Here is a 12619-nt window from a genome sequence, read left to right on the forward strand (position 1 = left end):
AAAAGGACCTTTTGGTTATTTTGTAGAATGTCCCTGAATTGGGGTTGTCTGTTGTTTCCTCATGGTTAGACCAGCATTGTGGATTTAGGACAATGAATGTCACAGAGGTAAAGTGACTTTCTCATCACCTCAGGAGTGCACAACATCTGACTTGTCTACTGGTCGTGTTGACATTGGTCAGTTGGGTAAGGTGGTGTCTACAGGCTTCTCCACTGTGGTGTCACTATTTTCCCTTTCCTGGTGCTGTTCTTTAGAAGTGAATCACTTAGTCCAGTGGATACTCAAGGGGAAAGGAATTGAGTTCTATCCCTGGAGGGGTAGTATTTACATTTATTATTTAGAATTTTTTTATAATGAACATTTGTAGGACAGGAATTTTAAACTTTATTTTTGCTATGACACCACTGTTAGTCAAGTGAAGCCTACAGACCCCTTCTCAGAATAGCATTTTTAAATTTAACTTTTTTATTTTAAAAATAACATACAGGGCTTCCCCGGTGGCGCAGTGGTTGAGAGTCTGCCTGCCGATGCAGGGGACACGGGTCCGTGCCCGGGTCCGGGAGGATCCCACATGCCATAGAGTGGCTGGGCCCGTGAGCCATGGCCACTGAGCCTGCGCGTCCGGAGCCTGTGCTCCGCAACGGGAGAGGCCACAGCAGTGAGAGGCTCGCATACCGAAAAAGAAAAAAAAGAATGTATCAGCTATTATTATGATGATGATATTGTGCTATATCAATAAAGAGAAATACATAATCATATGCAAGCATGGTTACATCGATGCCCAAAAATGCAGACAAAAATTAAAAAGGAAATATATCAAAATGTTAATAGTGATGGTGTGAGGCTAAAGAGATCATGAAGGATTTTCTGTTTTTCTCTACTTTCTGTTTCTATGGTATGCTTTTAAGATGCTATTAAACTGTTAAGACAAAAAGAAGCAAAGGCGTTTGCTAGAAATACATATTCGGCTTTCGTAACAATCAAGATAGAGGAAGTCACTCTGGAGCCCTATATTTCTCTGCATCCTCTTGTCTCTAAAACCTTGGAGGCAAAGAAAATCGCCCTGTACAAATCGGGTGTATCTATAATTTCTGAGTGGTGCAAATCAGCCCTAGATGAAAGTGCCCCAAATAAATGATGAATAAATGTTAAACAGCCTAAATCGTTGGCATCATTTAATTTCCTACCCAGAGAAGGAAACTCCCCACGGTTGGAGCAGTAGCAGCCTAGCCGAGTCCGTGGCCATATTAGGTGCTCAACAAACATCAAATAAATGCCTGAACAGGGGCTGACTGCTCAGGAGTTCCCCTGCTTTCTCTACCACCGCGTTTGTCCAGGCGCAGCCAGTCTGTCCACACGGTGGCAGTGCCGCTCCACACTAGGTAGAGACGGGTGGACACACTTTCCTTCTGGCCCTCAACTCCCCTTCCCTTTTCAGGCAGAAACGTCCTGCGAGCCCCAGACTTCCTGGGGGTCCAGTGGTTAGGACTCTGGACACTGTGCTTCCACTGCTGGGAGTATGGGTTCGGTCCCTGGTCAGGGAACTAAGATCCTGCAAGCGGCATAGCGCCGCCAACCCCCCCGCCCCCCCCCAAAAAAAAGAAAACAGCTCTCCAGGGAAGGCTGATACCTGGGAGTGTAGTGAGACGGGATAGTATGAGCTAGGGGGCCACTCAGACCAGGTTTCACATCTTGGCTCAGCCTCTGGCAAACCACACAACCTCCCTGGCTGCATTTCTTGTCTGTGAAATGGAAAGAGGAATTGTATGGCTGTTGAGAGATTGGAGTTTGATAACGCCTACGAAGGACTGAGTGAGATGCCTGGCACATTGCAGCTCAGCGAGTGTTAGTTACTATCGTCACTGTTGTAATTGCTGTTGTTAGTAACTGTGATGTCATTAATTGTGCATAGAAATCCCAAGGAAGACTCTTGCCCGCTATGGGCACACAGACTAAATCTGTGACTAGATCCTGAAATGATTTCTTCATCTATAATAAAGTGGGAACTGAGAGAGCAAAGGGTGTCCAAGAGGCAAGAATTTTAGTTGTTTTTCAAATAAAGGGCATAAGTTTGGGGGGGAAAAAATCAAATGTGATTTTTGAATTCTCTTTAGGGAGGGAAGAGACAGTACTGAATTCCTCCAGTTTCCCTCCCCTTCAAATCTTGAAGCCAAAGTAACCAAGTGAATTGTATCCCAGCACCCATGGTGATGGGGTTGCCCAACAGACATCTTTGTGGTCTGTCTGGCTCCTGGCTCCAGGTTGACCTTGTCTGCAATTTTTCCATGCAGCGGGCAAATGTACGATTCCTTTTATTCCTCACGCAGTTGTCCTCAGGAAAAAAAAAATTTCTTTTTCTTCCTTATTTCTCCTAAGTTTATAAAGTATGATTGATGAGAAAAGGCAAACAGCTAGAATTGTTTACACAAAAGGAGAGCAGAGCAAAAGAGAGAAGAAACAGGTTAAATGATCTCCAAGTCCAGGTTTATTATACAGTGGAAAGTGACCAAACGTTCTCTAACTTTTTACTGAGGACATAAAGAAAAAGTAAAATTTAAGTACTGCACAAGGGATTTAGGTAGGATGAAAATAGCAGGTTCTCTAGGGGGAATATATTTGAAATGTGTCACACACATTTTAAGTCTGTTTTCCTGAATATTGGCAGACATTGACGCTTAAAATATAAATCACAGTGATCATAATCTATGTACGTTCATGCACAAGGTCCCTAGATTTTGTCATTGTAGCCAAGTGAAGTACAATGGTCTGAGTGGGCATATTAGACACGAAGGGCTCTGTTATGCTGTGTAACAAGCAGATCCAAAATGTTTGCCAGTCACAAGAAAAGTCTATTGCTCACTTGAGCTGCATGTCCAGCAAAGGTAGGTGGGCAACTCTGGTCCATGTCCTTTCACTCAGGGACTCAGGCAGACACAGACTCCACCAGACACAGACTCTACCCTGTAGTTGCGGGGCAGGAGGAAGGGCTGGCTATGTATGGTGAGTCCCACTCTGGCCCCTAAAGGCTTCTGCCCATTTCATTTCTTCCCACCATGGCACTGAACAGAGCAAGTCACCTGGCCACAGGGAGGTGAGATCCTACTGTGTGCCTGAAAGGAGGAAAACTGGCATCTTCGTGGACAGTTTATCACCACCCAGGCTTACTAGGACTTCTGACTTTAAAGTGATCAATCTGTCAAGTATGAAATTTACCCTAAGATGTACTTTGTGACTGCCACAATGCTTGTCCTCTGGATGGAGTTCTCTGGGAAGCTTGGGGTAGGGAAACTCTAAGCACTCGTAATCCTTTTCCATCTAGAATAACTTAGATTTGAACCTTCCTCCATGCAGGGCAAGAGATTAACTCACTTCCACAACACATCTTTTCTTTTAGGCTCCAACTAAGTGCCAGGTGCTGGGGAAATTAAGACAAGATAAAACAAAATCCCTTCTCTCAAGAGATTCATAGTCTAGTTATCCTGTTGGATTTATCAGGATGGGGCTTAGAGTGAAGTGTGGGCTTGACAGACATCCATGAAGGAGTCATCAGGATTGAAGTGACTTCGAAGATGCCGCAAGTGTCTGTCCCTGCTGAGTCCTGTTGTTCCAGCCTGACCTTGGAGCACGCACATCTGCCCCCCTCTCTTGTATGCCTCCTGCTCAGGTATTTCCCCCTGAGCCTGGGCTCTTCCCTGGGCTCTTCCTGGGTTCTTCCCTTGTCTCTTCCCTGCTTCACATTCTTCCTGTGGCTTCCTTCCTTGATACCCTGTGGCTTCCCTCCTTGATACCCTGTGGCTTCCCTCCTTGATACCCTGTGCCCTGCCCACATCTCTGGGCTCATCTCTTACCACTCCCGCCTTGAATTTTTCTATTTTCTCACACACAGCACAATGTTTCCTGACTCTAAACTTCTGCTCGGTCTGTTCCCTGTGCCTGGAGCACTCCGCACACTCTCAGCTTCCACATTAACTGTGCCAATTCCTATTTCTAAGGGAACTTGCCTGACACCGTTTCCTCCTCCTTCCTTCTTCCTTAAGTGCTAGGCTGTCACTGTCCTTGTCACATGGTTCTGTAAGAATTTGTTTATGGATAAACAACAAGGTCCTACTGCATAGCACAGAGAACTACATTCAATATCCTATGAGAAACCATAATGGAAAAGAGTATATAAAAAAAGAATGTATATATGTATAACTGAATCACATTGCTGTGCAGCAGAAATTAACACAACATTGTAAATCAACTATACTTCAATTTTTAAAAATTGAAAAAAAAAAGGATTTGTTTATGCATCTATCTTCCTCATTGGGCTGTGTGAGGACTGGGGCTGAGCCCCTGACTTATAGTATGGTATCTGGCTAAAGCAAATAGTCCAACAATATTTGTTGATATTACTGTGGCAGAGAATTATGATGAGATGATCAGCGAAAGACATTCAGGCATAAAAATATCCTAGATTAGGACAGTATTCTGAGTGTGGGTGTGTGTGGGGGGGGGCTATAAAATGGAAATATGACTGAAGAGAAAAAAATAACTTCTAACTACAAAAATAACTTCTAACATAAAACATTATTCATGTGCTTTTTTTTTTTTTTTTTTTTTTTTTTTTTTGTGGTACGCGGGCCTCTCACTGTCGTGGCCTCTCCCGTTGCAGAGCACAGGCTCCGGAGGCGCAGGCTCAGCGGCCATGGCTCACGGGCCCAGTCGCTCCGCGGCATGTGGGATCCTCCCGGACCGGGGCACGAACCCATGTCCCCTGCATCGGCAGGCGGACTCTCAACCACTGCGCCACCAGGGAAGCCCATATTCATGTGCTTTTTAATTGTGTGATCTCAGTGTCAAATTTCTCTGGTGTTTAGAGTCCTTCAGACAAAAGTTATTTACAATTGACATGTTTATTTTTAAATATCAATATTTCTATTTTTATGCATAACATCATTTGGACTATTTGGAAGGACTTATCACCAAAAAATTTGATATCAACTTTAAAACAGTTAGTTGAATAAATGAATAGTGTCTTCCATATCAGTTAACGTTAGGTTTGGCTGGGAGTGACCGAAAACCCAACATAACAGTGACTCTAACAAGATAGAAGTCTTTAGATTCCCAGAACATGATGTATTGTTGGGGTTAAACAGCTTTCCTATAAAGAAATATGGAGTTAGGTAGTCCAAAACCCAGTATGGTAACTCCATGATCATTAGAACACAGGCTCCTTCTACCTGTGGCTTTCCATTCTCAATATACTGCTTCTACTTCATAGTCCAAAATGGCTGAGCCAGCTCCAGCCATTGCGTCCACATTCCAACCAACAAGAAGAAAAGGTAAGGAGGAGGGAATCCCTTCTTAGGACACTTCCTAGAAGTAGCACCCACCACTTCTGCTTATATTTAATTGGACTGTCATGTGTAAGGAAATAGTCATATGTAAGGAAAGCTGGGAAATACAGTCTATTCTAGGTGCCTGTGCTTTGCTAAAAATAGGAAAATCTGAAGAAGAGGAGAGTAACTATTAAAGAACAATTAATTTATTCAACATCTCCACTTGAATAACTCACAGGCATCTTGAACTGAATATAAATCTGAACTCATCATCTTTCTCCACACCTGATTCTCCTCCAATATTCTCCATCTCAGCCAACAGAGAGCCCTATTCTGGCTCAAGCCAGAAACCTAATGTCATTGTTAATATTTCCCTGCTGTCAATTGCCCCTCCAAAATACATGGCAAATTCATCTAATCCTCTCTATTTCCTCTACCAATACATGTTGTCGACAACCTCTAACTTGTCTCTCAGTGTCCCTCTGGCCTCATTCCAGATCATTCTCTACATTGCAGCCAGAATGATTTTCTAAAAAGAAAAATCTGAGCATGTCACTCCTCTCCTAGAACCCCTCAAAAGCTGCCTGTGGCACTTAGGAGAGAGACCTAGGACTTTTCAAAGGCCCTGTGTGATCTGGGCCTGGCTTCATCTTGCACTACTTACTTTTGCTCTCTAGGCCGCAGCCAAGCTTGGCCTCCTGTTGGTTCCTTGTCCTTGCCAGGCTCCTTCCTGACTGCCCATCCTGCCCCCTCTGCTTCCACCTCCCTCTCCAGCTGGTCAGTGCCCACTCATCCCTTAAGTCTCAGTGTAAATGTCACGTCCTCAGGGAATATCTCCGAGGTTTGAGACTCAGCTTTCATGGTACCCTTTGCTACTTTTGTTTTTCACCGTTTACTTCTTATAGTGCTTACCACAGTGAGAATTTAAGTGATTATTTGTTTATTGACCTTTAACCCCCTTATGTGACAAGCTCTTTGGGTCTGGTGACTGGATACTTGTGATGGTTAATTTTATGGATCACTGGCCCAAAGGGTGCTCAGATATTTGTTTAAATATTATTCTGGGTTTGTCTGTGTTTCTGGATGAGATTAACATTTGAATCCATAGCCTGAGCAAAGCAGATCTCTCTCCCCACTGTGGGTGGGCCTTATCCAATCAGGTGAAGGCCTGAATAGAATTCTTGCTCTCTGCCTGACTGTAGTAGCAGGAACATTGGTGTTCTCCTGCTTTTGCACTCAGGCTTGGACTGGAACTTACACCATCGTCAGCTCTCCTGGTTCTCAGGCCCTTGGACTTGGACTGGAACTCACACTATTGGCTCCTTGGGTCTCCAGCTTGCCAACTGCAGATGGTGCACTTCTCAGCCTCCATAATCATGTGAGTCAACTCCTAACGATAAATCTCTCTCTCTGTGAATGTGTCCATTGTCTCATTCTGCTCTAAATACTATGATTCCCTGGATAATAACCATCACTTATCCCTACTGACTAGGTGCCTGGCACCTTAACCGTAGATCTTATGAGAAAGTGCCATTTCTCCAATTTTTATACAAAGGAGAACTCTGAAGATCAGAGAGATCACATAACTCTCCTCTCCGAAGGTCTCGCATATACTAATAAGTAAAATCGGATTCACACCCAAGCCTGCCTCTCCCAAGTACGCTGAAGACCCTCCCTCTTTGGGGCCAGGGATATTAGGCTAATGCAAGTGACACACCCTCCAACCCCAGAAAACAAAGAACACAAAACCTGGTGCTGATTTAGGGATCAGCGCAGGTCACTCGGGCTTCTTTTGCTCCTCCCAGCTTCCCCGGTCCCCAGCGGGCTTCCCACACCCCAGCTCGTCCTTTAACTTGGCTGCGCGCTCCGGAACTAGAAGGCAGGGCGCGTGCACGGGGCCACGTCCGCCCCTGGCCCTTTGGCGCCGCCCCGCCTCAACCTAAGTCGGTCACCGCCCGCCCACAGCCGCCATTTCCTGTCCAGCTCTGGGCGCTTCAGGTCAGTGCAGCGGGGTGGCCCGGGGTCTGCCCTGGTCCTGGTCCTGATCTGGCCGTCAGAGCCAAGCAGAGGACGCTGGTTTGGACCCCGGCGGATGGGACGGTATCAGCTGAGGGCCGCCGGGACCTCCACGGCGGGCACTCGGCCGGTGGACGCTCTGGAGCGGTTGCCGGGCAACGGTGCCGCCGGCCCCGCCCCTCTACGCCGGCCGGGAAGGGGCATTTGGGACGAGCCGGTCTCCTGGCTCCAAGCGGGGCGCAGGCTCCCCAGTGAAGTGGATACCGTCGGGCGCCTTGGGCATCACCGTGCCCTAGCCTTCTCGTCCCGTCGTGGGTTCGTGCCCAGGCATGGCGCGCCCTTAGACCCTGGCCTGGGAGCAGAGGGCTTGGCGCCTGCCCGCGGGAGTTCTGAGCCTGCCTTCTGCCTCTCCTAACCTTGGGCAAGTCAACTCACTTGACTAGGCCTCAGTTTCACGGGAGCCTGAATTGTTAAGAGCTGGAAAGAAACCTAGCGATCACTTAGTTAAGCCAGAGGTCCCCAGCCCTGTTTTATAGATATGTCTTGCAGTAACCACTCATTGCCTACCTGGTGCTTTAATTTAATCCCCAGATAGCCCTCTGTTTGTATTATAGTTTCCATAGAATGAATGAGGCCTCTGAGGCTCAGAGAGGTTGTGACGTTAGCTGAGGTAGCACAGCTTGTAACTGGTGGAGTCTCAGAGAGATCAAATAACTCAGGGCTTGTTCCTGGCAGATTTCAAATTTCCAGTTAAAGGTGCCTTATTTGGCTACACTGTTATTAAACCTAGCTGTAAATCAGAATCACCTGGAGAGTGTTTAAAACTATACATTCCTGGGTACTCTCTCAGGGTTACTAACTGAGGGGCTCTGGGCTAAGGCTGAAGAATCTTATGCTAAACCAGTTTTTGGATGATTCTTATGGTCTGTGGGTACACCTTTGAGAACCACTGGCTGTAGCATGAGGCCTTTCACTCAAAAACAACTGAGTGGTGATCCAACTAAAGTACCTGGAGAGGAGAAGAGAGGCTGGCGTGCAGGGCTGTCAAGTTCTAATCCCTCCATGCAATTTGTACCTTCTCTTCACTCCTCAGAAATAAGCCAGAGGCTTATATTTTAAATAGTTGGGACATTTAGGTGCAAATTGTCCCATTTTTGGTTACCTGTCACACAGCCAAGTCCAAAGCTTCTGGCTGGGCCAGCCTGTTGTGATCAAAGTCAAGTGTTAGTGTCCTCCTCCATCTCTGGTGGCCTGTCGACTGCTCTCCACCTGGTCGCCTTCAAGCCAGGCCCCTGAATCACAGCAGCTGATGTTGGCTTTGTAGGGACATTTTGAAGAGCACTTTCCCCATTGGAGGGAGGCTGGCAGCTTTCCAGAAATATCGCCACATAGAATGAGGGTCCCTTGGCCTTAACAGCAGTCAGAGTGAAATAGATCACCCTGCTTGTTATTCATGACTTCTCTAAACACAAATCCATCTTAAAAATAATTACCTGGTTCTTGGTTTTAGAAGTCTAATCAGCCTGACAAATTCTGTTTAGAGTTTTATTATTAATTTTCATCATTTATGCTGCCTCCCTCAGGGATTCTGGTTCACAATGGCTGGCTATCAAGAGGAAGACTTGCAGAAATTTCTTAAAAATGTAGATGAAATCAGTAAGTACCAGTAAATCATATACAAATTAAATTTTACTTTAGGGAGGTGGAGTGATTAAAGAGAGATGATTACTCTAAGTTAGTTCATGCGTTTCCTGACAGGTTTATGACTCTTAAGGAAAAAAAACGTTCTTGAGATTAAACAGCAGGGGTATTGAGAAGCAAGTAATATTGGAGCCTGGGGGTAATATTTTTTGGCTGTTAATTGGTATCAGAGAAGCTGCTAACATTCTGATTGAATTCAAGCTGACAGCTCTTCCTTTTCTGCCCTTCTGTGTAGAATCAGGTCAAAAGGAGCTTCTATTTCCCCATCACCAGTGAGCCTACTGTTCCCTTGGAGAAGATCACTCAGGAACCCCACTGATCAGTCTAAAATCCCTCTTGTTTTAGGGGAGAGCTGTTCCTGGTTTTGAGCTGCAGAGGCAAAGTCAAAAGGCTTTTCCTCAGGGTCCATCACATTACGTAGATGTCTCCTGCTCATCATACTACTGTCTCTCTTCCTCTAGGCAGGAGACCCTTCCCCTGCTTAGATAGGTGGGATCTCAAAGGACATACTCTGACCACACAGATCACATACAGGAGATTCCAAAGCACTCAGTCCCCGCTCAGACCTCAGGGAGCTCGTTTGAGGATAGACACAAACAAACCTTACATATCAAGTAGAAATATATTGAAGTTGCTGCTTCTCACAGGCTGTATGGGTCCAAAGAATAAAATGGTTTTAAAATAGTTCAGGCAACTTCATAGATGGTGCATCCTTAGGGTGTTCTTTGGGTTTGTCGTGGGCTGCTTCTCCTCGGCCCATCCCCCAAATGTTGTTCTGGCCTGGCCCACTGCTCACCTTTCTCCGGAGGTGATCTAGCCCAAGCACGTGGCTTTAGCTACCACCCTTGGGATGACCCCACATCTCAATTGCTACCAGCCACTTTTTTTGAGCCTCAGCCTCTATGCCAGCTGTCACACCCATTGTATCCCTCAAGCACCATGAACTTAATGTGTCCAGAGGTTAGTTGATCGTCTCTTTCTCTGTCCCCCCCAGTGCCAAATAAAACCTGCTTCTCCTACTCTCCCATTCATTCTAGTCTCACTTGGTGGCACTGCTGTCCCCAGATTTACAAGTCACAATGGCCTCCTCGCACCTCTCAGCCCTTAATTTAATCAGCCCTCAGGTTTGCCTTCTCCCTCCAGCTCCAACCTCCCTTTGTTCTGGTTCTCTTATCCAGACGACTTCAACAACCCCCTGATTGTGTCCCCCCCCCCCCCCCCCCCCCCCCCCCGGCCTCCAGGCTTACACTCCCCACAGAGTAATGTATCTAAAATGCAAATCTGACCCAGCCACTTCTCTGCCTGCATTCTCCCCGCAGTCCCAAAAAATTTCATGCTCTCATCAGGACCTAAGTCCTCCCGTGACCTTGGCCTTACCTCTCTCACCTCCCGCTACCTCACACTTGAGCTACAGACAGCTTCCGGTTCCCCACACACCCCCTGACCGTTCATCCTGTGCCTGCTGCCTTTGTCCTTCCCTCTGCCTCCCGGTCTTTCTTTACCTGGCTAACATTCATTCGTACCCCAAGTTCATTTCCATATCATTTATATCAGTGCCATCCGATAGAACTTTCTGTGATGATAGAAATGTTCTATAATCTGCACTGTCCACTGTGGTAACCAGTGACCACAAGTGGCTATTGAGGGTTTGAAAAGTGGCTAGTGCTACTAAAGAAGTGAATTTCTCTATTTCATTTATAAGTAAGTTCAATTTATATAGCCACATGTGTATAGATTCTATACATTCATTTCTTGGGCCCTTGCTGTGTACTGAGCATTGCTAGACCCTGGAGAGTACAGTAACAATGAATAAGAATTACTTTGCTTCATGGTACCTACAATCTGGTAGAGAAAACAGATATTAAACAAGTAATTTCAAGGGTGATGTATGCTACAAAGAGAGATTGGTAAAATGCAAGAGACTCTAACTCAGATTAGGGAGTTATCTGATGGGCTGCTGTAACAAAATATCACAGACTGGGGGGCTTAGGCAACAGAAATTAATTTTTGTCACAGTTCTGGAGATCAGAAGTCCAAGATCAAGGTGTTAGGTTTAGTTTCTCCTGAGCCCTCTCTCCCTGGCTTGCAGACAACCCGCTTCTTACCGTGTCCTCACATGGTCTTTTCTCTGTGTGTGCACATCCCTGGTGTCTCTTCCTCCTCTTATATGGACGTCAATCCAATTGGATTGACCTCATTTATGACCTCATTTATCCTTCATGACCTCTTTAAAAGCCCTGTCTCCAAATACAGTCACACTGAGGGGATTAGGACTCCAACATATGAATTGGGGCAAAGGGGCACAATTCAGCCCACAAATAAAGGCTTCCCTAAAGGATGAGATTTAAGCACAAATCTGAAGTCTGAGTAGGAGTTGGCCACTGGGGAGAGGGTAGGGGAGTATTCTAAATGGGGAGAAAGTACGCAGGAAAGATGGAAGTTAAGAGCAAGTGTGGTACTTTTGAGAAACTGAAAGATTAAAAAGCTCAGTATAGCTGGAGAGAATAGATCAAGGAGAGAAGGGTCCCATCCGAGTCCAGAAAGGCCAGATCAGGAAAGACCTTGGAAGCCACGGTAAGGAATTCGAATTTATCCTGAGAGCAATGGGAATCCTTTGGAGGAATTACTCGGAGCAGCAACATGGTCAGATTTACACCTTAGAAAAGTCACTCTGGCAGTGGTAGACTGGAGGGGAGAAGCAAACAGGTGCTGAGAGCCAGCTAGGAGGCTGTTACAGTGCTCCAGGGAGAAGAGACTGTGGCTGGAATGGACACAAGTAGACAGATTGGAGAGAGACTTCAGAGCTTACTTGACAGGCTTTAGTGTTGATGGCTGTGAAGGTGGAGGGAGAACAAAGGCTTAAGGATGAGCCTGAGAGTCTTGATTGAATGACAAGTGGATGGTTGGACCATCTGCTGAGATAGGAGCATTTGAAGGAGGAGCAGTCTGGGGAGAAAGAGGATAGGCAGATGAGTAAGGCATCCCAGTGAAGATGTTCAGAAGGCAGTTGACTTTGTGAGTCTCAGCCTAAGAGAGGGAGTAGCTGGGGAGGTCAACTTAGGAGACACTGGCATCTGCATGGTATTTGGAGCCGTAGGAGGGAGCAGGAATTCCTGGGAAAGGTGTAGAAAAAGAGAAGAGGGCTCTGGCAGAGAGTCTACAGAGAAAAATTCCAAAAACTCTGTAAATAAATTATTAAAATAAAGAAGGAAATCGAGCAAGGTTTTTGGATAGGAGATTAATGTATAAAATTCAGTTGCATTCTTATATACTTCCTATATACCAGCAACCCTTCATTTACCATACCAAAATAAATCCATCAAAATATATGCAAGACCTTTATGGGGAAGGTTATAAAATTTAATTGAAAGAGCTCCCAGTGGTCAAAACTAGAACAATTTGAGCAAGAAAGCAAAACACAGGATTAGATTATAGCCCAAAGTATAAAATAAATATCCATGAGTCTATATGGATATAAATAAACGATGAATAGATAAATACGTAAATAAATCTGTAAGGCAAATCTCCCATACAGAAGAATTTCAAACAATTTATGTAGGTTTTCCTGCCTCTAGAAGGCA

General features: G+C 45.6%; 1 protein-coding gene across 6 annotated transcripts in view; it reads left to right on the top strand.

The window, feature by feature from the left end:
- The first annotated feature begins 7253 nt into the window (after positions 1-7253).
- The window catches only part of TTC12 (tetratricopeptide repeat domain 12), a 48975-nt gene continuing 43609 nt past the window's right edge, over positions 7254-12619 (top strand). For 5 of the 6 annotated variants that reach the window (XM_067038943.1, XM_067038938.1, XM_067038941.1 and 2 more), the window contains exons 1-2: positions 7282-7319; positions 8921-8993. In XM_067038943.1, the coding sequence (XP_066895044.1) occupies positions 8936-8993 (58 nt within the window). In that variant the 5' untranslated portion in view covers positions 7282-7319; positions 8921-8935. Of the gene's footprint in view, positions 7320-8920; positions 8994-12619 lie in introns of all 6 variants that reach the window. The other variant, XM_067038942.1, reaches the window with a different exon arrangement.

The sequence above is a fragment of the Kogia breviceps genome, chromosome 7, assembly GCF_026419965.1.
Source record: "Kogia breviceps isolate mKogBre1 chromosome 7, mKogBre1 haplotype 1, whole genome shotgun sequence".
Taxonomy (NCBI): domain Eukaryota; kingdom Metazoa; phylum Chordata; class Mammalia; order Artiodactyla; family Physeteridae; genus Kogia; species Kogia breviceps.